Below are 22985 nucleotides of genomic sequence, written 5' to 3'. Positions count from 1 at the left end.
CATATTTTGGACATCCATATCCAAAATAAAAACTAAAAAATATTTTCTCGAAAATCCATTTTTTTAAAATACAAATAAATAAATAAAAAATTGAAAATACAAAAAAATCAATTTTAAAAAAAAAAAACGAGAAAGTTGGCATTTTTCGAAAACTTGGCTATATGTTACATTTTTCGAAAAAATCGAGTTCAGTTCTCAGTCAAACGAGTTTTTTCAAAATATACGCAAAAATCGAGTTTTTTCAAAAAAAATGAAAAATTAACTTTTTTTTCGGAAAAACAAAAAACCGAGTTTTATTTTCGAAAAATGCAAAAATCGAGTTTTATTTAAAATAGTAAAAATTGATTTTAATCGATGTTTTTTTTTTTAAATATGAAAAGTCAATTTTTTTTGAAAATATGAAAAAAAATCATTTTTCAGAAATACGAAAAATTGATTTTTTTTTTTTTTTGGAAATACGAAAAAAACACGATTTTATTTCTAAATTCGTCAAAAATCGAGTTCTTTTCGAAAATACGAAAAAATTTGAGTTTTTAAATAAATACAAAAATCATATTTTATCAGAATAAACAAAATCAAATTTTTTCAAAAACAGAGTGATTTTGAAAAAGTGGAAAATCAATTTTTTTTCAAAAATACAAAAAATTATTTTTCAAAAATATGAAAAATTGTTTTTATTTTTTGAAATTTTTTTTTTAAGTTAACTGTAAAAAAAATTGGTTATAAATTTTAGAATCGTTATAAAATGTTGTTATGGATAAACCCATTTTATAATCGATTATGTAAAAATATAAACATTTATGTGGATTGGTTATGATATCCGATAATAAGAAATGATTATTAATTAGATATCATTTGATTATGTGAATATAATAATCTGTGTTTGAGCACACCTAATTTTAAAAGGATATATTTTATAAAGGCTTGATTGTATTTAATTAGGTTTGTTAACTATTGAGAGTCCCTTAATTTTGTGTACTGTTTTCTTTTTTTAATATAACTTTATTTTAAATAAATAGAGAAAAAACATTCATCTAACCTGAAAATGAGAGCAAGCACGAAAGTGAAAGCTGGAATGAGGTTAAGCATTGCTGATGCAAGAGTAGGTGAACTAAGTTCTATGCCTCCATAAGTCATTATCTGTCCTGAAGTTCTGCATATTTAAATAACTCAATCTAAAGAGAAATATTCATGTTAATGTATTAAAGTAAAAAGAAAATTGAAATAAAAAAATTAACTAGTTTAATTTAATGGAAGGATTCAAAGTCACACTATATAATTAGATGTTGGTGACAAATATGAATTGGTCAAAGGAGATTTCTTAAATGAAAATAATATATTAATAAAGATGTTAAAACAAATAAAATAAGACTATCTTTTAATACAATGAGTGTAAAACGGACCCCCCAGAAAAAGCAAAAAGTTACAAGAAAAACTAAAAAACAGAAAAAAATATCTTAACTGTCGGTAAATCAAATCACACCATTGGAACTCAAATCTTTTATATTTGAACAGCAAAAAGTCTCACCATTAAAATTCAGATCAAAGATTTTTTTAAAACTGTTTTTTCGTTTTTTAAAACTTTTAAAAAATAAAGTTATTTAATACTTTAATTTTTCAAAAAGAAATTAAGAACTGTTTTCCATGTAAGAGTTTTAAAGTTTAAAATATATTTTAAATCTTTTAATTTTTAGATTTGAAAATTAAGAAGAATAAAAAAAATGATACATTTTTTTATTAAATTTATAATAAAATGTAATTTTAAAACAGTTTTTAAAATATCATTATCAAATATATTTTATTTTATTTTTTAAAAACCAAACACTAAAATTTATTTAAACATTCTTTAAAGAGAAAAAGGGATATGCACTGACAGTGTAAAATATTTTTACACCGTCAATCAATCACAACCATGCATCCAATTAAAACACAATTTTAATTTTAAAAAATTAATATGACATGGCAAGTGTAAGGATTTTGATTGAATGTATGTGTAAAGTTTGTTTACACTGTCAGTGCACTACCTTTAAACTCTTCTTTAAATCTCAAAAAGAGAGGACAAACAAGCAAAATCAAAATAATTGGTATCTTATGCATAGGTATCTTTATTTCAGTCTTCATAGGTATCAACAGTTATCAACAAAAGGAAAAATAGATTGACGTGACTACCATGAAATTGTATGGTTCCAAATTAACTTATACTAATATTTTCTATAAATTGAAAACTTATAATATCTGTTTAATACGTACACGAAACGTTTAATACTTTTGACTTTTGAGTGGTGCAGGAATCAACAAGGAATCTAATATTTAAATAAAAAAAAAACAAGAAAAATTAAGTAAATCACATAATCATTCATCTCTCATCTTTATTATATTCTTTTTACTTTTAAATATATTATACTATTTGATATGTTGAATTGGTTATTATGAAATAAAATTGAAATTGAAAAACTAACCCTAGGAGAGCAAGGAAGAAGAAGCTGCCAAGTAAAGAGAAGGAGAGAGGAGGACACTGTGACCTGCAAATGAAATAATGGAAGAAAAAAAAAAGAAAATTAAACTTTAATTATTTTTCAAACAATAATTTTAGAAAGAGATATAAGTAAAGTAAAGAGAAATTGAAAAAAAATCAAAAGAGAAGGAACCTGTTGTTAAAGAAAGCAATTGGAAGAAGCAAGATGGTGGAAAGTGCCATGGAATAAACAACCATTACATATTTGTTAATTCCATCTTTTGTTGCAAGTTTAATTACAACAAAGCTTCCACTTTGTGCTAAAACAGCTATAATCATTCCCATAAATGGTAGAAATTTGTTTCTGCCATTCAAGTTTAGCCATTGTAGCATATCTCTGTTTTTTTTTTTTTCTCTTTCTCTGTCTATGAGTGTGTATTCTTACACAACTGCTTTCTTTAAAATACTTGAGTTTGGACTTTTTTTTTTTTTTTTTGGTTAACATGTGTCCCTTGGAAAAAAAAAAATATTCATTGAATCATTAAGGAATATAAAAAATTTTCAACTCAATCCTAAACACTAAACTAGAACAGTATATATACACTAGTATGGACCATAAAAACTAACTGCCTAAATAATGGCAAATCAGTTACAACAACCATTATTACAAAAAAAAAAAACAAAAAATTGGTAATACTATAATACTATGGCCTTTTTAAATGACACTAATAATTCATTTTCGCGCTTCTAAATTTTTTAATATTTTATTAAAATACATTTCATCACGGTTCTTAATAACAAACGTTATAATAGATGAAAAGTTACTTGCTTCGATTTTAAGCACCAACAAATTTTTTCTCTTTTCATTACAAAAATTGTTGGTCATTATACTCTTATAAATATATTAAAAAATTAAAATACTTATTACCATGGTTATTACCGGGAGCCGTTGTGTATGGTACTTACATTTTATCATGGTTTTTGTTAATAGCCGTGGTATAAGTTTTAGTTTATGTAAGTGAAGTTATCAAGCTTTTTCACAGAATAGTCACCACTCTCAAAACAACATCGTAATATCTCTCTCTTCCACATGCCGGGAACTCGTCCTCGTAAACTTCTTCAAACTAAAAGATAATCAAGTTCATACACTTTATCTTTCTTCTTCTTCTTCTTCTTCATAAGTTTTCTTCCATGTTATTCATACACTTTCTTCCATTTTCTTAAAATAAAACCCTTAAATGTTTTTCTTCCACATGCAGCGAACTCGTCCTCATAAGTTTCTTCAAACTAAAAGGTAATCAAGTTCATACGCTTCATCTTTCTTCTTCTTAAGCTTTCTTCCAAAATTTTCATATTTGTCCATGTATGACACTAGTTCTTCTTAAAGAGGGTTTTTCATTTGGAATAATTTTCTTACTTTTTGGGTTATCTCTACTTATGTTATGTTTCTGTTAATGTCATGCTATTTTATGTTTACAAATCAGGTTAACATTATGAAAGCTGTTTATATTTTGAAATCTGATTTAAAAGTTTATGTTTTCAAATTTGATTCAGTTTAGGTTTCCAAATCTGGTGACATTTGTCATAGTGTTTTTTGATTTATAGGGAAAGTGAATAAAAAAATTAACTCAAAAAAGCGCATACTATGTGTGTGGTTCACAAATGGTTTGTGTTGCTATGGAGAAACAATACAAGAAGTATGAAGCTATTGTGGAAGCTTCATCCAACTTGTATTTTTCTTCATAACAACACAAAGTAGATTGACTTCAGATCATTCCACAAATATTTTCATCAAAAGTTACGTTCCTGAAACATTTTATTAGTTGTTATGTTGATAAATGTTGTGAATGATGTTATATTTTGTTGTTGTTGATAAATGTTTCTTAGAAGATTCGAGTTTATTATATCGTATGTAAATTACTTGTTTCACCAATCATTCACTGAACATGCATTCATTTAAATTGGTTTAAAAATTAATAATCCAAAATTTAAGTCATATATATTTGAAAACGAACTTAGATCGATCAATGTTTTTCTACATGCATCTCGTAATTCATATATCACTCTTTAACACGTAAAACTTGGTTCGATGCCCCAAATTCTTCAAAGAAACAATTCAATCTCTTTTAGTTTATATTGCAAAATATCAAATTTGTTGAGAAATTTCAATTCATTATCATCACTGTCATCATGATAATCATCATCATTGATTAAAATAATGATGATGATAATGACTCCGATTTAGTCAACATATTGATACTTTGCCAAATAAACTAGAACATAATGAATCGCTTCTTTAAAGAATGTGAGGCATTGAACCAAATTCAGCATGTTAAAGAGTGAGAGATGAATTACAAGATGGATGCAATTCGAAAAATAATGGTTCGTTTAAGTTGTTTTTCAAGAATAATTAAAATTTCCAGATTATTATCTTCTACATCAATTTTAATGGTTGTATATATTGAATGACGTGTAGGGAAAAACAAGCAATTCACATATTTAATAATAAACTCAAGTATACATACCACAACTTTTGTAACTGAAGTGAAATGTTAATTTTATTCTAAATAAGATTTTGCTGTTGGGTTTCGAATCTATGATCTAAATATATATCACAACAGTTGTTTTAAATAACTGTTATGATAGGTGGCACGTTACGTAGTTTCTCACCACGGTCACCCGCCTGGTGTGGAAACCAACATACATACAATCACACGCTACCTAACAAAATTAATATTTGAAAACTAATGTTAGTAAACCCACACAAGAAAGAATAAAATAAAAGACATGTACACACATAATTTCTTTACCTAGTTTGGTTAAACCAATTTTCTTTGGTGGGGGGAGCAGATCTCTGATCCACTATACTTCAAGAGTTGTCACAAGAGATTACATAATGAATTAATAAAAGTCTTTCATGCTTATAAGAAGACCTCCAATGTTCTATTCAAGTGTTTCTCTCTCTCTCTCTCTCTCTCTCTCTCTCTCTCTCTATCTATCTATCTCCCAATATATATATATATATATATATATATATATATATATATATATATATATATATATATATATATATATATATATATATATATATATATATATATATATATATATATATATATATATATATATATATATATATATATATAAGAATCGCAAAAATTCATTGTATTTAAAAATGTTTCTCAATCTTCTTAGATATCCTTTTTTTTTTGTAATCCTCCTTAGAAATCCTTAAAAGTCTATCAATTCATAAAAAAAAATGAATTTTATGAATTTATACCTTTGTCCTTCTAAATTTCTCTCACTAGTTTTACTATTTTCTATCATTTTAAAAACTTGACTGAGAACCATATTTATAAAGACTTGAAACTCTGATGGTTTTCATATACTATTTTGTGAGCTGACCCGAGTTATCCTCAAGCCACCATGTCTAACAAGTAACTGATAACGCGAAAATGTATCACATATTTGGCTTGATTTACATATATTATTTCCCTATTTTATCTTAATTATGTTGCATTATTACGGTATTATGCCGGTATTTTCTATGTTTTCAGGTTTTTACAATTTACAGGGCATGTTTGAAGAAAGTCGCAAAATTGGAGAAGAATCGGGCTTAAATCAACAAAAAGAATGAAGAAAAGAAAATAATATATATATATGTATATATAGAAGTGGGCCCCATGGTTCATTTATATATATTTTATATATACATGTATATATAAATGAAGTGACTAACGTCACTTTTATAAATGTGATTTGTGATGTAGCTAAAAGGGGGAGACGCCCGTCTCCTAAAAAATAGGGGGCCACGTCTTCTTTTGGGGACGTCCGTCTCCTGTATTTTAGGGGGCCACGTCTCCTAGTGGAAACGCCCGTCTCCTTATTTTTCTCAACTACACACGTTTTCAGTCTCTTCTGCGCAGTCAAGTAGTGTTCCTATAATTGAGGAGAAAAAAGGGGACCAGCTAGAATGAGCAGTTACCACAAAGAGCATTATATAACGAACTGGATATTCACGTAAAAGGGGTTGGACCATGCTTAGTCCCAGCCACTATTTTTAGTTCAGTATTTTTTCCTTTCATTCCAGCAATTTTAATTCCAGCTTTTATTTCTACTTTCGTTCATATTTTCTCACAACAATTTCTACACCGGAAATTGTTGTGAATCTTTAACTGATCTAACCTTACGTTAGATTTGGTTTTTATTTTCCTTGCCTTTAATTTTACGCCCAATAATATTTGAAGAACAATCTAGCCAACCTGTGGCGGAGGTTCGAGTATTGCAAGATTCATATTTATTTCATTCAGGTTTATTATTTACTTCCTTTATATTATTTATTTGCATGATATATTATATGCCAATTAATATGCCTATTATTATGAACCGAATTTATTTATGCATGTTTAACCATATTAATATGTCTGGCTAATTTATTTGGATGTCGGTATGTAAAGTAAGTTAACCGTGGGGTCCGAAATAAATTGGCTTAATTATGTTTTATTAATTATCACTTATTTTTGGTTTGTATGTCTAATTTAATTAGTAAGTCTTAAAACCAATAGAGCGAAAGTTTGAGGGGTTAAGACGGTCAAAGGTTAAAATCAATAGAGCGAAAGTTTGAGATCTTTAACTGGATAGTAGACATAGGACATTAGTTTTAAGGATGGCGAAAGCGTATTAAAACTAATTAGAATTTATTTATTTTCAAAAAGTGTTTTTACACCCGCGCGGGATGGCGAAAGCGTACGTTAGGGATATTAGCATGTTCCGAGTCAACAGAGCGAGAGTTTGAGATTAGGAGATTTAAGTAGATAACGACTTCATAAAACAAGCATTTTATTAACTATGTTGTTTTCAAAAAGCGTTTCTAAATCTGGTGGGATGGCGAAAGCGTACATTAAGAGTTAGGATCGTAGTCTGAATCAATAGAGCGAGAGTTTGAGAGGAGGACTTTTAAATAACATAGTTAGTAAAGATCTTTGATTTAATTAGAATCTGGCCAATGGAACTTCGGATCACCTAAGTTAGATGAAATACATACTGATATCCGTTTGTTATTATATTTTACCTAGATTTAAGATTTTAGTTTCCCCATTTATAAAAAACCCAAATATCATTAGCCTTAGCTTTACATAGTAACTTTAGATAGCGGTAGGTCGATTTATAGTCCCTGTGGATTCGATATCTTTTAAAACTACACGACACGACTGTGCCCTTGCAGTTATCCCGACTAATAGACACGCAAAGTCGCGATCAAGTTTTTGGCGCCGTTGCCGGGGACTATTCAAGTCGATATCGTAACTCGCTGTTACACCATAGAGACTAAGGCAATTTTTTCTTTCTTTTCATTTACTACTATGTATCACCCAAACTTTTTCTATAACCCCCACTCCCAGTATTTCGAGGAATCACCTGGATCCTATAAATCCGATCTCGAAATACTATTGGAGAATTTCAATGCTGCGCCACCAATTCATTCTCACCCAAATTACCTCTGCAACTCCCAATCTCAACATTTCAAGGAACCACAAGAAACCTACAATCCAAACCTCGAAACATTAATTGGGGATTACAATTCGACACTAGCTTATCCTCAACCGAATTCCCTCTACAATCACCAATCCCAACATTTTGAGGAACCACAAGAATTTTATAATTCCAATCAGACCTATCCTCAACCGAATTTCCTCTACGATCACCACAACCAATATTTCGAGGAACCACAAGAATCCTATAATTCTAACCCCGAAGCATTAATAGAGGATTTCAATGCAACGCAAACTTATCATCAACCAAATTTCCTCTATGATCACCACGCCCAACATTTTGAGGAGTCGCAAGATTATCATAAATCCAACCTCGAAATCTTAATGGAGGAATTCATTGAAGCACAAACTCTCTCAAGGCTAGAATCTATGATGACAAAGCACTTTGAGGAAACGCAAAATGTAACGCTAAATCCCTTTGAAGAACCTCAAGAGTCCCATAATTTTAACTTCGAAACACCAATGGAGGATCCCGACGAGACGCTGACTCACTCTAGATTAGAAGCCATGATGGAGCACTTTGTAGAGACACAAACCGTCCAAAACCAAGAGTTTATCAAACAAAGTCTTCAAAACAATGAAACCCTTAGGCAACTGACTGCTATGGTTGAGTCCCTCGCGACTCACAACATGGCATTAGAGACTCAAATCGCCCAACTTGAACAAAAGCCACTAGGAGACTTACTTGAGGAGTATATTGACATAACCATTAGTGAAGAACAAATTGAAATTCTTGAGGAGAGTGATAATGAGATTGAGGAGAGTGATTATGAGATTGAGGAGAGTGATAATGTGGTTGAAGAGATTTCTAGTGAGAAAAGAGTGGAGATTGAGAAAAATCCAACAACACCATCAGAAAGGGAAGTTGTAGAAGTGGTAGAGAAGGAAGCATCTATTGCTATTCCTCTTCCCTATACCCCACCGATTTCTTTCCCGCAAAGTTTTGTGGAAGCTAAGGTAGACTCCAAATCCATAATGTATGTGAAGATATTGGAAAATATCCACACTAATGCACCCTTATTTGAAAGCCTGCATAAAAAGAGAAATTTAGACGACCATGAAACTAAGGATATCATTAGTGATAAGAGGGTAAGGTTAATCTTTGAGGTGGTGGATAATATCACTAAGCCCGAACTTGAAAAGCTGATACTTAGGATCGATCCAGAACCACCACCACGATTTCAAAAGAATGAACCACCCCACAGAAGAAAGAAAAGAAAAGGTGAGGGATATGTGAGATGGCTTGATAAGTGGCCATGGAAAACGAGGTCTGCTAAAAGTTCAACCAAGGAGTCATTCTCGAGAGAACCAACTTGAATTCTTGCACTCTTAAGCCGTCGAGCTATTGACGTTAAACAAAGCGCTGCGTGGGAGGCAACCCACGAGTTTTCAGTTTAATGTTTTCCTTTTATCGTTTGAACTTGCAGATAATAAAAGTATGGATTGCTTGTTACGTCTCGACCATATCTAGGCGAAAAACCTATAGATGATCATCTCAAAGATGAGCGGGTCTCCACGCACATTCCTACGAATGTTGCTGCTGGTGGTGACACCGTTGATGAGCATGATAGGAGAAGGTATTTCCTCCGGACGCGGAGTGGATTTGGTCGTGATAGCCCGCCAGTAGCATCCATATAGGTTCTGTCTTTTCTTCTCCACCTTTGATCGAAACATTGAGGACAATGTTTGGTTTAAGTGTGGGGGAGAAGCTTTACCGCTTTCATTTGTTGCTTTATTGTTTTCTAGTTATGTTGTCAAGTTTTTATATATGATTTTCTGTTGTTATCGAATTTCCCCAAAATTTGAAAATTTTAACCTCCAACAAAAATTTGAATTTTGACGCATGGCATACACACTCTTAAAGTATAGAAGTTGTCACACTTTAGGCATTGTTTGAAATACTTGGAGATGTTTCAACAACATCGATACCGTCCTAACACCGTAAACCTCCTCATTATGTGATATCAATTTGGATGCTCATTATGTCGAGACCTTAGGCTCAAGTTTTCAAAGTAGCTCTTAAGTAGTTTATATTAGCAGTCGGCACCATCTTAAGCACAAACTACGTAGGGAGTCGATGAATATAAGTGAATGATCCTGTTTTTAAATGATTTAATTGAAGAATAACCCTCTAAGTTAGGTGACCCTCACCCGGTCATTTAGCCCAACGGTTGTTACGCATATAATGATTTAATAATTAGCACCCACTGTTGGTTGGCCTAGAGGTCACTGGTACTAGGCTTGGTAGGGTGGACTACGATCTGATCCCCCGCAACCGCAGTTGGGAAATATGGGGCTTCGCCATTTAAAAAACCAGAACCCCGTGCTAAAGAAAAGAAAAGGATCATAGTCGCTAACCGATTTCCCCTACTATGTGAGTGTACGGATAACGGGCTTAATGTGATTGTGCTTGAATGAAAAGAGTGAAAGAAAAAACGAGAGATATAGGTTGAGTTATAATGGCATAAGGAGGGAGTTTTTGAACATGGTGTCGTCACGGTATCCTTGGTGTTGATATATACTACCTATCGATGTAACATTTGCCTATCACAAATATAATTAGGAGTTGTGTCATGCCCTAGTTTCGAATCTTGCTTAATCATTTTCTTTTACCGTGTGGTTGGTTGCTTGAGGACAAGCAATGGTTTAAGTGAGGGGGTATTTGATAACGCGAAAATGTATCACATATTTGGCTTGATTTACATATATTATTTCCCTATTTTATCTTAATTATGTTGCATTATTACGGTATTATGCCGGTATTTTCTATGTTTTCAGGTTTTTACAATTTACAGGGCATGTTTGAAGAAAGTCGCAAAATTGTAGAAGAATCGGGCTTAAATCCACAAAAAGAATGAAGAAATGAAAATAATATATATATATATATATAAATATATATATATAGAAGTGGGCCCCATGGTTCATTTATATATATTTTATATATACATGTATATATAAATGAAGTGACTAACGTCACTTTTATATATAATGTGATTTGTGATGTAGCTAAAAGGGGGAGACGCCCGTCTCCTAAAAAATAGGGGGCCACGTCTCCTTTTGGGGACGTCCGTCTCCTGTATTTTAGGGGGCCACGTCTCCTAGTGAAAACGCCCGTCTCCTTATTTTTCTCAACTACACACGTTTTCAGTCTCTTCTGCGCAGTCAAGTAGTGTTCCTATAATTGAGGAGAAAAAAGGGGACCAACTAGAATGAGCAGTTACCACAAAGAGCACTATATAAAGAACTGGATATTCACGTAAAAGGGGTTGGACCATGCTTAGTCCCAGCCACTGTTTTTAGTTCAGTATTATTTTCCTTTCATTCCAGCAATTTTAATTCCAGCTTTTATTTCTACTTTCGTTTATATTTTCCCACAACAATTTCTACACCGGAAATTGTTGTGAATCTTTAACTGATCTAACCTTACATTAGATTTGGTTTTTATTTTCCTTGCCTTTAATTTTACGCCCAATAATATTTGAAGAACAATCTAGCCAACCTGTGGCTGAGGTTCGAGTACTGCAAGATTCATATTTATTTCATTCAGGTTTATTATTTACTGCCTTTATATTATTTATTTGCATGATATATTATATGCCAATTAATATGCCTATTATTATGAACCGAATTTATTTATGCATGTTTAACCATATTAATATGTCTGGCTAATTTATTTAGATGTCGGTATGTAAAGTAAGTTAACCGTTGGGTCCAAAATAAATTGGCTTAATTATGTTTTATTAATTATCACTTGTTTTTGGTTTGTATGTCTAATTTAATTAGTAAGTCTTAAAACCAATAGAGCGAAAGTTTGAGGGGTTAAGACGGTCAAAGGTTAAAATCAATAGAGCGAAAGTTTGAGATCTTTAACTGGATAGTAGACATAGGACATTAGTTTTAAGGATGGCGAAAGCGTATTAAAACTAATTAGAATTTATTTATTTTCAAAAAGTGTTTTTACACCCGCGCGGGATGGCGAAAGCGTACGTTAGAGATATTAGCATGTTCCGAGTCAACAGAGCGAGAGTTTGAGATTAGGAGATTTAAGTAGATAACGACTTCATAAAACAAGCATTTTATTAACTATGTTGTTTTCAAAAAGCGTTTCTAAATCTGGTGGGATGGCGAAAGCGTACATTAAGAGTTAGGATCATAGTCTGAATCAATAGAGCGAGAGTTTGAGAGGAGGACTTTTAAATAACATAGTTAGTAAAGATCTTTGATTTAATTAGAATCTGGCCAATGGAACTTTGGATCACCTAAGTTACATGAAATACATACTGATATCCGTTTGTTATTATATTTTACCTAGATTTAAGATTTTAGTTTCCCCATTTATAAAAAACCCAAATATCATTAGCCTTAGCTTTACATAGTAACTTTAGATAGCGGTAGGTCGATTTATAGTCTCTGTGGATTCGATATCTTTTAAAACTACACGACACGACTGTGCACTTGCAGTTATCCCGACTAATAGACACGCAAAGTCGCGATCAGTAACGGTGCTGAAAACAAACACATTGTTCCAACACTTGAAATTTTAAGACATACATCTCCTGAATGTGTGTCACTTCAGATCTTTAACTAACATCAAAATTCTTTTCTTGAAATGAAAAGAGGTTAAAATAACGACATGCAAATTTTTGGAGAATAGAAAGATTAAATATTATAAAAGAAATTTAAAATACTAATTTATTACAAATATCTTAGCATATATTTAACCTAATTTTTTTTACATGTGTTTTTTTCTTAACATAAATTTCGTCAATACAAGGTATATCCTATCATATTCCAAAATCAGAATTGTCTAGTTATCCATGCTTTTGTTGGACATAAGAGGCGTGGAAGAAGATGGAAAAATATTACTTTCACTTGTCATTTGTTTCTCTTGAGCAAGTGCCCACATTACACCATAAAATCCAATAATTATAATAGCAGCTCCAATCATGCTGCATCCATAAGAAAAGAAAAAATTCAAAAAAAAGAGGCAAATCTTATATTTATATACCATGAAATGAATCTTCACAAATTAGTTATTAGTTTACCTTCCAAGATAAAGATTGTCTCCAAGAAATAATACTCCCATGCCAAGTGCAACAACAACTCTTAATGGTTTGAATATAGCTACGTATATTGGTCCTTTCTTACGACATGCCCATATGGTTACAAAATTCCTCGTTGACACCACAAGTATTGCCTATAAATATAACATCAATATTTAAGTAGCTATATTTTATAAATTTGAAGTTATAGAAAATTTTGGTTATTTTATTTCAATGAAGTTTATACTTACTGAGTAAGAGACAGATATGAACTCCTTATGAAGTTTGAGTATCCAAGCTTTTGAAATACCCTCCGCAATGAAAGCTACAATGGAAGATAGGATTGCCACAAAAAAACAACAAATAGTTGTTACCACTAGCGCTTCTTGATATTCCTTGATAATCCAATTCTGTATATAGATGAATATTAAAAAAAATCACAATTGTAGTCATAGTGGCACTTGTTATAAATATGATGTTGTCGTAGTCTTGTAGAGATATTTATGATCATTTTATTACTCTTTTACTTGTATCTATAATGAGTAAATTGGACATATAACTTAAATAGAATCATAAGAGAGTCGATTTTTTTGACTCATTTTAGAATACATTTGATTTGATTTCTAACACTGTCTCCAATAAATCAAGCTCTCAAATTTATGATTCAAAACATTTTATTTAACTTGTAGAATAACTGAAACTTCAAAGATTTTGTAAATATGTTTGCAATTTTCTCTTCACTTCAATGGGACAATAATACTCGATCACCTCTTCTTTTTTAGCAACTAATTCTTGAATCTTTATGAATTCGTGTGTGTAAAACTGAATTACTGCTTAGTGCAATAACGGACTTGTAATTACAATATATCTTTGTAGGACTATTATGCTTTTAAAGATTTACTTCAAAAATTCTTCTCATTTATACTTTTTGAGTAGCACAATTGGTTGGTGGTATATATATTTTACTTCAATCGTAGAAAGTGTGACAAGTGATTGCTTCTTTGAAGACCGTGAAATTGCACTTGTATCCAAATGAAATGTATATTTTGACATATTTTTAATTGTTTCTATATCTCCACCCCAATCACTATTTATGTATCCAACATGATATTTAGACACAAGTATGAGTTAGAAATTTCGCATTGCTTGAAAAAGAAGAGGTTAAACCCTTTTTAAGTGGGAGTAACCATATAATGGTTTCTTCAATCTATAGACTTAATCTTCATTTTCTTTGATTACAAATCTTGCAGGTTACTCAACACACGCTTTTTCTTCCAGATTACCATTAAGAAATGCAAACTTAACATTCATTTGATGTATTTTCCAACTATTTAGCTTAGATTAAAATAAGCATTTGAATTATATCCAACTTTGAAACTTGAGGAAATACCTCTAAATAATCACTAACTGGTTTTTTCTTGTATTCTTTTTCCACTAACCTTGATTTAAAATGGTCAACTTCACCACTCTATTTGTACTTTTTCTTGTACATCCACTTCACTCTTATAGATTTCTTGTATGCTGATAATTTTGTTAGCTCCTGTGCTATATTTTCTCAATTGCATGAATTTTTTCATTCATGGATTTTCTCCAATTTTTATCATCTGTCACTTCTTCAAAAGAAATTGGCTCATAATTTGTAAATAAATCAAAATGGACAGTTTCTTCGTCATATAGATTATTATCGTTATCGAAAACAAAATCTTGTTATTTGGATATTAATCTATGGTACCTATGTTGTTTGTTGGATATTTTGGCTCATTAGGTGTTGGATTAAGTTCTCTCTCCACTTTGTAGTTATTTGAAGTCAATATTGGATCATTTTCTAACATTAAAGACCTATCCCATATCCACCTTCATAAAAAGTAACATTTTGATTGATAATCACCTTCTTCGTCTTTGTATTGTAGAGTTTATAAGATTTGAGTTTGAACTGTATCAAACAAAGATAATCCTGCATGTGTCATCCAACTTCCTTCTCAATTGATATAGTACATGAGTATATACAATTCATTCATAAACTCAGAGGTGTCAGATTCAAGGTCTTCTTCAACTCCAAGCTCCTTCAATAGTCTTTTATGTAACACATTTTGTTGGACATCTATTCAAAATATAATTTGCACTAGAAAATCCTTCTACCAAAATTTTCTTAGGCATTTTTTAATTTCAGTGTTTATCTTGTTGTTAACTAATGCTCAATTCTATATTGCTAAAAGAAACTTAGACCATCCTGCTATTCTTGGCCTCTACCAATTTTCCATGCTTTGATTTCACAACTACTTTGTTTTCTTACAAATGCCTTAAATATTTTGAAGGCATCACAAGCTTCCGAGTTTTATTTCAACAAATACACCTCAATATTTTCTTCTAAATTCATAAATAAAAAGTAATAAATTACCCTACAACCATAAGGGGTTGGTATTTCCACTAAGCACAAGTTTAAATGAACTATCTCCAATAGTTTCTTCACTCTCCAAGACTTTCTAATTGGAAATGAGTCTTTGTTTTTCTTTCCCATTTGTCAATATTCACACACACTATTTAGAATATTAATAACAATCAAACAAGCAACATATTATTTTCCTGACAAGTAATTCAATGCGGAAAAAATAAAAGGGATCAAATTTAATGTGATAGAAAATCATCATTTGAAATAATAGAACTCAAACAAGGAAATATTTTTTGGTGAATCTTCAAAGGAAATAGGCGGCTAAGTTTCATTCTTACCTTTGTGATAAATCTACCATTTATGTGAATTTACATGTTGTAATATTTCTTAAACAATTTTCCCATACTCAAGAGGTTATAATGAATACCAAGAGCATAAAACATCACCAATAAAATTTTGAGTTCAACCTTTCAACCTGATAAAAGTATAGCTTTTTATCCCAATATTGGAATATCTATAGTATTTCTAAACTTCACGGTAATTTTACGCTTCGTGTAGTGCAAACAATAACTCATTTTTCCCACACATATGATTACAACATATAGTATCCAAATACCAAATATCATTTTCTTTTAAAAAATGTATTACTTACCAAAAATTAAATTGTGGATTTTCAAATTTCTCACAATCATTTTGATATGAACGTTGTGCCATATTTATTTATGTCGATAATTGAAATAAACTACTTTATACCCATATTTTCCATATTGGAAGAACCATAATTTTCCTCCAATGATTGTAGTTACATCTTATTCGGCCACGATATGAGATCCAAAAATACGGCTCTCTATTGGTTAAAGTTGAAATGTCCAAATTTTCTAAAGGTTCCTTGATATCTACCTCTAAAGTTTCCTCTTTCACCATGGCTAAAATTTTCACGACCTTTACATTCTCTTATTTGACTAGATCCAACTATGTTGTTGAGATTCACTTGGCTCTTCAAAGCTTCCTCTTTTACTTTTTCTGTCTTTTCTAATATGTTTATTGACATGGATACTAAATGCATAAGAACTTTAAGTTACTTAATGGATAAGAATGTGAAAAGATATGATGATAGCTCATATATCTTAGTTAGCTTCTGATTCATTATAAAACACTCTTTTTTTATCCAAAATCAATTCATTTATTTATGGTTGTTTCTAAAATTGGATATAGTGTCCGTTAAAGTAGTATCCGTTTCGGACCCTTTAGGCCCATTAGCACATAAATCTATCTCAAATGGAATATAATTATTTGTTATATTATGGGCTCAAAATTTTCAACACTAGAAATAAAATGAATAGTTCCCTGATACAACCCGATTAGGGCTTTTTTGATGGTTGATGAGATCTAACCAACATGGGTCTTGTGTTCCATTTCCATAGCCACATTTTTGCACAAGAAATTTTCTACATAAACCCTAATCTTCGTCTTCCTCGTTCTCACACTTTGTCTTTCCCAAACATTCAAGTTGTCTCCTTGCCAAGCGATTTGGTTAAGTTGAATGATGTTATCAGCATTGGCTTAATTATTGTTCTCAAAACTAATTTGATTCACCATACTGTTCTCCTACTGATTTATCGGGACAAGTTTGGTTCTACATTTATAACCTTACGTTTTGATGATAACAATGTATAGAGAACAATTTTGTACACTAATAGTTTCATTAAGTGTGTATAATCTTAAGATAATGAAATCAGACTCTAAACTCTGGACAAAGAGACTCTGGACTCTAGACGTCAACACATTCTAAAACAAAGTTAAAATATGAAGAAGTGTTTATCCGATAGTAAATCATCTATATAACCAAGACAACGCCTCTGCAACAAAAAATCCATATTTACTCTGATAACTCAAACCTCATTTTCACTAGACTCTAAAGTCTAATCTTCAAGACATTAACTATAATCAAGCTTGAAATCATCTCAAATACGAAGCCAATGAATTAGAGAATAATTATTGAAATAATAATCTTTGAGATAGTACATTCAAGCGGCAATATCAAATGTTCCATAAAAAGGACAAATATGCTTGAATTCTTAAAGAATGTACTACCAACAGATCTCCATATTTCACGACTCAACCTCGTAACATTATTACAGCTGTGAAATGGAAGAATTTTCCAATTTCATCCTCCGACGGTACTATTCAACATCTATTTAAATAGAACAGGGAATTTTGGAGAAACGACGATGACAACAATAATTACTCACTACACTTAGAGCTATTTCTTGTATATTTTCTTAAGTGTAAATTTTGAAATTCACTTTGTGTGTCTGCTTGCTTAGAAGTAGTCTTATAAACACACAATCTTTGAATTTTAACTTTTTGTTAAATTCCTTGAGAGACTAAGTTTAGTCTATAGCCTTGAGAGATTTTAAGAACATAAGGATAAGGTAGCTGAACTTAAATGAGCGTAAATTGTTGATCCAGAGTTCAATACTTGATGGTAACCTTTATTTATATTTATGTATTGATATAATAAAAATGTTAATATTTATAAATAACAATTATAGTGAGTGGTGTAGCTTAATTGGTTGTAAATTGTTGGTCTAAGGGTTGAATCTTTGATAGCAACATTTTAAAAATCAACAATTAAAAGTGTTTGTATGAGGATTGATATTTATAAATAAACAATTTTAAAAAATTATTTACCTCGACTATATGTAAAAGTGAAAGGCAAAAGCTAGCGGTTGCAAGAAGAAAAGCCCCAACTATCCAATCTGATTTTTCTGAGATGTTAAGTCCACTTGCTCCCATTTTTATATTTTGAAAAGAATCACTAATCAATGGCATCCCTTTATATAATGTCACAATTAATGCTCCTGCAATGCAGGTCATTGTACCAATAACTTTTGCCTGACTACTATGTTGTTTCAAATTTAGAATTTCCATCCTGAAAATACACAATACAATGTTCACTCTAAAAGAAAATTCTTGTGTTTGCAATGTTTACAAAAGAGTATGAAAATTATAATATTAAAACTAGTGTATTCTATTCAAAATTATTTAGTTGTTAGTTACCATATGAGTGATTTGGAAGCCTAACCTTAAGCGATTTTACAATGTTCATGTAGGATAATTTTTAATGTTTTTTTTTCATGTAGAAAAATTTAAGCCTCTCATCAACTGTTATACTTTTAATCAACATACAAAAAAATTATAGAAACGGGTTTTTCCTGCAAGGGCAGAGCGACCTAGAGATCTTAATAAGTTTAGAAAGTTGCATGATGGTTAAGACTTGTCCACGACGTTGAGATGCCTTGTGTGGTGATGTTTTAGGGTGGTTTTAGGAGTTTGGCTCATGTTAAGTGAGATGCTCTATGGATGAATGATATGTTAAGGTGTAAGCGATGAGAGTGATGGGTATGATTTATGATCTGTCCCTTTTTCCTACAAGGGAGGTGTATTTATAGAGTCTTTTAGGGTCTAGGATTCTCTTGGAAAAGGTTACTACCTACTCAGTCAATGGTGGACCAATGAATCCTTATTTTTAAGGAGGTTATGTGTCAATTAATGACCATGACTTCTCTCATCCCCAGAAACGTCTTTTCCCATGTTTTCAATGACTGGACGATAGGAAGACCTCTGGGGCGAGGCGATACCTCCACTTGAGCGACATATTATGGTCGCCTCTCCTAGGGCGTCCTATAGGCATCGCCCCAGAAAAGTCCCCCCAACGAATATAACACTACATAGCCCCTCAAGCACGAGGCCTTTTGATATATGACAAAAAAAAAATTTGTTCGAGACATAAAGGAGTTTCTCGAGGACTTGGACTTCTTGAGGACATATTTCCTTAGATGAAGTTTATATCAGCTTGGGAGATTTAAGTCCCTTAGTAGATATTATATACAACCTGACTGGTGAGACTACAAGTCCTTCAAAAAAGGCATTTGACATCTCGGAAGGGACATCCATCGAGCCGTCATGAAAAGCTTGTGATCAAGTCTCTAAGGTTGTATATCAATCGCGCCTATCAAGTGTGATTCTTGAATTTGTTCCTATCCAAGGAGATACTAAGTTCCTCAGACAAGACTTTAGTTAGCCTGTGGAGTCCAAGTCCTTTAAGTTGAGTTATATGCGCAGCTGGTTGATGAGACTATAAGTCCCTCAGGTGAGGCGTTTGACCTCTTAGGAGGGACTTCTATCGAGCCCCCGGGCAAGACTTGTGATCAAGTCTCTTAGGTTGGATATCGATTGCGCCTCTCAGGATTCTTAGGACTGATCCTGCTTGAGGGGACACTAAGTCCCCCAGGCGATATTTTAGTTGGCATGAGGAGTCTAAATCCATCAAGAAATTTAATGTGAACATAGTGATTAGTCATCATTTTTACTAGTTTTATCTAATTATTTTTATTTATTTTAGTTAATATTTATTACTTTTATTTATTACTTTTATTTGTATATGGGAAAAATCTATTAATGATCTAAATATTTTTATATATGAAAAATGATATTTATAATCCAAAAAAATTTTATTCAAAAAAGGTATACGGGAAAAAAAACTAGTATTGATCTAAATATTCTTATATACGAAAATTTACAATTGATTCAGATATTTTTGTAAACGATACCTAAACATAAATAATATTTGTATATGAGAAAAATCTATTAATGATATAAATATTTTTATATATGAAAAATGGTATTTATAATCCAAAAAAAATTTATTCAAAAAAGGTATACGGGAAAAAAACTATTATTGATCTAAATATTTTTATATACGAAAATTTATAATTGATTCGGATATTTTTATAAACGATATCTAAACATAAATAATATTTTTATATGGAGAAAATCTATTAATGATCTAAATATTTTTATATAAGAAAAATGGTATTTGTAATCCAATTTTTTTTTATTCAAATGGTATACGGAAAAAAAATCTATTATTGATTTAAATATTTTTATATACGAAAATTTACTATTGATCCAGATATTTTCTAAATGATACCGAAACGTAAATAATATTTGTATACGGGGAAAATATATTATTTATTTAAATATTTTCATATACGAAAGATGGTATTTATGATCCAAAATTGATATACGAAAAAAAATTATATATTTAAATATTTTAAATACGAAAAATTCTATTATTGATTTAAATAATTTTTTTTAAACTTCTATTTTAAATAAATATATTATGTAAACAAATGCACGTACCAAACCAAAATCCGTGCGTATACTCGAGTTTCTTACTATTTGACAAAGAGCACTAAGGGTCCATTTGGTTGGAAGTAAATGGAGGGGAGGGGAGGGGAGGGGAGGAGAGCAAATTCCCTCCTAGACTCACTTTTTGCTCCCCTCCAAATTGGGGGGATTTGAAGGGGAGGGAAGATCATTAATCAAAATTTTATTATTTTCCCTATTTTATCCACAATTATTATTTTTAATTCCAAGATTGTCCTTATTTTAATTATTAAAGACTAGATTTTTCTGTGTTATTTCACGTTTTATTTTTCTTCTATTGTGCGGTTGCTATTTGTGTGTTGTTGCTCTCAGGTGAATTTTTTTTTAATTTGTTGAATTTCTATTTTTAATATTATGTTATATTAGTTCTATATAATAATAATAAGATTTTTTTATTATACTATTAATAATAATAACAATAAGCAAAATATATTATGTTTATGTTATAAATAAAGATTTTAAGTTTAATATTATTTGTCCAATTCTTTTAACATTCTAACATTGTTTTATTGGGTTAGATGAATCATCAAGATCAGATAATGGTTAGGTTTGCGTTGAAGATCTATAGTTCAACGAATGTGTGATGTTGTTTACTGTTATAGTATAATTTATGAACGAACAAGTTTTTTTTTTTTAGAAATTTACTCAATACTATTGTTATTTAAAATTATTTTTACGAAGTACAAATAACAATATTTATAAGGATAAAAAAGTAATTTGATTTTAAAATCCCTCCCCTCCCCTTGTGAACCAAACATACATGTTGTTAAAAATCTCTCCCCTCCCCTTCTTGAACCAAACATATACTCCCTCCGTTTTTTATTATAAGTCGTTTTGGAAAAAAAATTGTATTTAAATATAAGTCGCTTTACAATTCCAATGAATAATTAATGCTACTTTTCCTATTATATCCTTAAATATTTATTATTCTCTCTCCTTTCAATTATATAAATTTATCTTCCATATGTCATTAATGAAGGATAATTTTGTAAAAACCTTCATAATTTCTCATTTTCATACAACAATTATTATTTTTCTTAAACTGTGTGAAAAGTCTAAAACGACTTATAATAAAAAACGGAGGGAGTATTTAGTTAAATTCCCTCTCATCCCTTCCCCTCCATTCCCCTCCCCTCTATTAAATTCCCTCTCCTCTCCTCCCCTCCGTTGAACCAAACAGACCCTAAAACAAAATAGAGACAGTTGATATTACATCCCCTTAAAATTGATAAAAATTTCTAAATCATGTTGGTTTTTATCACTTTTTTTGGGCTTAAAGTGGGCCTTCTAACAACTAAGTAAATTCAAAAATAATTTAAAAGGCAAAAATATATTGAATCTAAATTAAATAATTTTATGCTTCACATAAATTGGTAAATAAAATATATTTTATGCTGCTGACTTTTGAAGCAAGTGGTTGGTGAGAATCCAAAGAAGAACAAATCTAGAAATTTCAAGAAATAAAAAAAAAAAAGGAAGAACATACCTTGAAATCAAAGCAAGTATGAAGGTAAAAGCAGGGACAAGATCAACCATAGCTGATGACAAAGTGGGAGAGCTATATCTAATTCCAGTGTTCATCAAAATCTGCACTGAAGCTCTGCACATGTAGCTTTATATTCAGAAGAAACATATTATGCTAAATAAAAATTAATGCTTATTTAATTAATACATACTGGATGCAACTAAGAAGAACCATTCTGCAGAAAATTGATGTTGAAATTGGAGGAGGAGCTCTTTTTCTATGGTAGAAAAGAGTGGATGGTAGAAGGAAACATAGAGCAAGAAGGTTTGAGTAAACAGTGAAAATGAAACTACTCATTCCATCTTTAGTTGCTGATTTCATTAGTGTGTCACCACCAACTTCCAGGATTTGAACTGTAACCATGGCTGCTGTTACACCTGCTCCTTCAATCACCATTTTTTCTCTTTTTGTTTTTTGTTTTTTTTTTTCTTTAATTTGCTTTTCTCACTTCTTACTTATCTTGCTTTGGAATGGTACCTTATCTTTATCCATATTTAAAAATAAGTCTATATCAATTACTAATTTATTTGATGGAGAGCAACATGTGAGAAATGATAATAAAAAAGTAGTTAATATATTTATATTTTGAAATATAATATTTATGCGTGATATTGAATGGGACAAAAATAATTCATCATAAAAATATATTTTAATAAAATTGCTAATTTTGACATAAGTTTAATATATATATATATATATATATATATATATATATATATATATATATATATATATATATATATATATATATATATATATATATATATATATATATATATATATATATATA

The 22985-nt window shown here is 30.6% G+C and overlaps 2 protein-coding genes across 3 annotated transcripts in view; both read right to left on the bottom strand.

Annotated features, from left to right (window-relative positions):
• The window catches only part of LOC131650884 (WAT1-related protein At3g28100-like), a 44330-nt gene extending 41330 nt beyond the window's left edge, over window positions 1–3000 (bottom strand). Inside the window, exons 1-3 of one of the 2 annotated variants that reach the window (XM_058920588.1) lie at window positions 2649–3000; window positions 2460–2522; window positions 1040–1153 (exon numbers count right to left, since the gene is read on the bottom strand). In XM_058920588.1, coding sequence (XP_058776571.1) covers window positions 1040–1153; window positions 2460–2522; window positions 2649–2848 — 377 coding nt within the window. In that variant the 5' untranslated portion in view covers window positions 2849–3000. The remainder of the gene's footprint in view (window positions 1–1039; window positions 1154–2459; window positions 2523–2648) is intronic. The other variant, XM_058920587.1, reaches the window with a different exon arrangement.
• Window positions 3001–12344: 9344 nt separating this feature from the next.
• On the bottom strand, window positions 12345–22700 carry LOC131650883 (WAT1-related protein At3g28050-like). The gene is made up of 6 exons (XM_058920586.1): window positions 22347–22700; window positions 22157–22270; window positions 18130–18370; window positions 13298–13456; window positions 13050–13201; window positions 12345–12953 (listed from the first exon to the last, which is right to left on the bottom strand). Exons 1-6 carry the CDS (start codon window positions 22589–22591, stop codon window positions 12812–12814), a joined length of 1053 nt encoding a protein of 350 aa, XP_058776569.1. The 5' UTR covers window positions 22592–22700; the 3' UTR covers window positions 12345–12811.
• Window positions 22701–22985: the final 285 nt, after the last annotated feature.

This window comes from Vicia villosa, linkage group LG2, assembly GCF_029867415.1.
Source record: "Vicia villosa cultivar HV-30 ecotype Madison, WI linkage group LG2, Vvil1.0, whole genome shotgun sequence".
NCBI lineage: Eukaryota > Viridiplantae > Streptophyta > Magnoliopsida > Fabales > Fabaceae > Vicia > Vicia villosa.
The sequence above is the reverse complement of the archived record's forward strand: the minus strand, read 5'-3'. Positions and strand labels throughout refer to the sequence as shown.

Bases quoted from the DNA above. Each gene is read 5' to 3' on its own strand.
- LOC131650883 (XM_058920586.1), bottom strand. From the start codon at position 22,591: ATGGTGATTGAAGGAGCAGGTGTAACAGCAGCCATGGTTACAGTTCAA. The intron at 22,271-22,346 runs GTATGTATTAAT...CTACATGTGCAG, and splicing joins GTTCTTCTTAGTTGCATCCA to AGCTTCAGTGCAGATTTTGA. The intron at 12,954-13,049 runs GTAAACTAATAA...TTATGGATGCAG, and splicing joins GACAATCTTTATCTTGGAAG to CATGATTGGAGCTGCTATTA.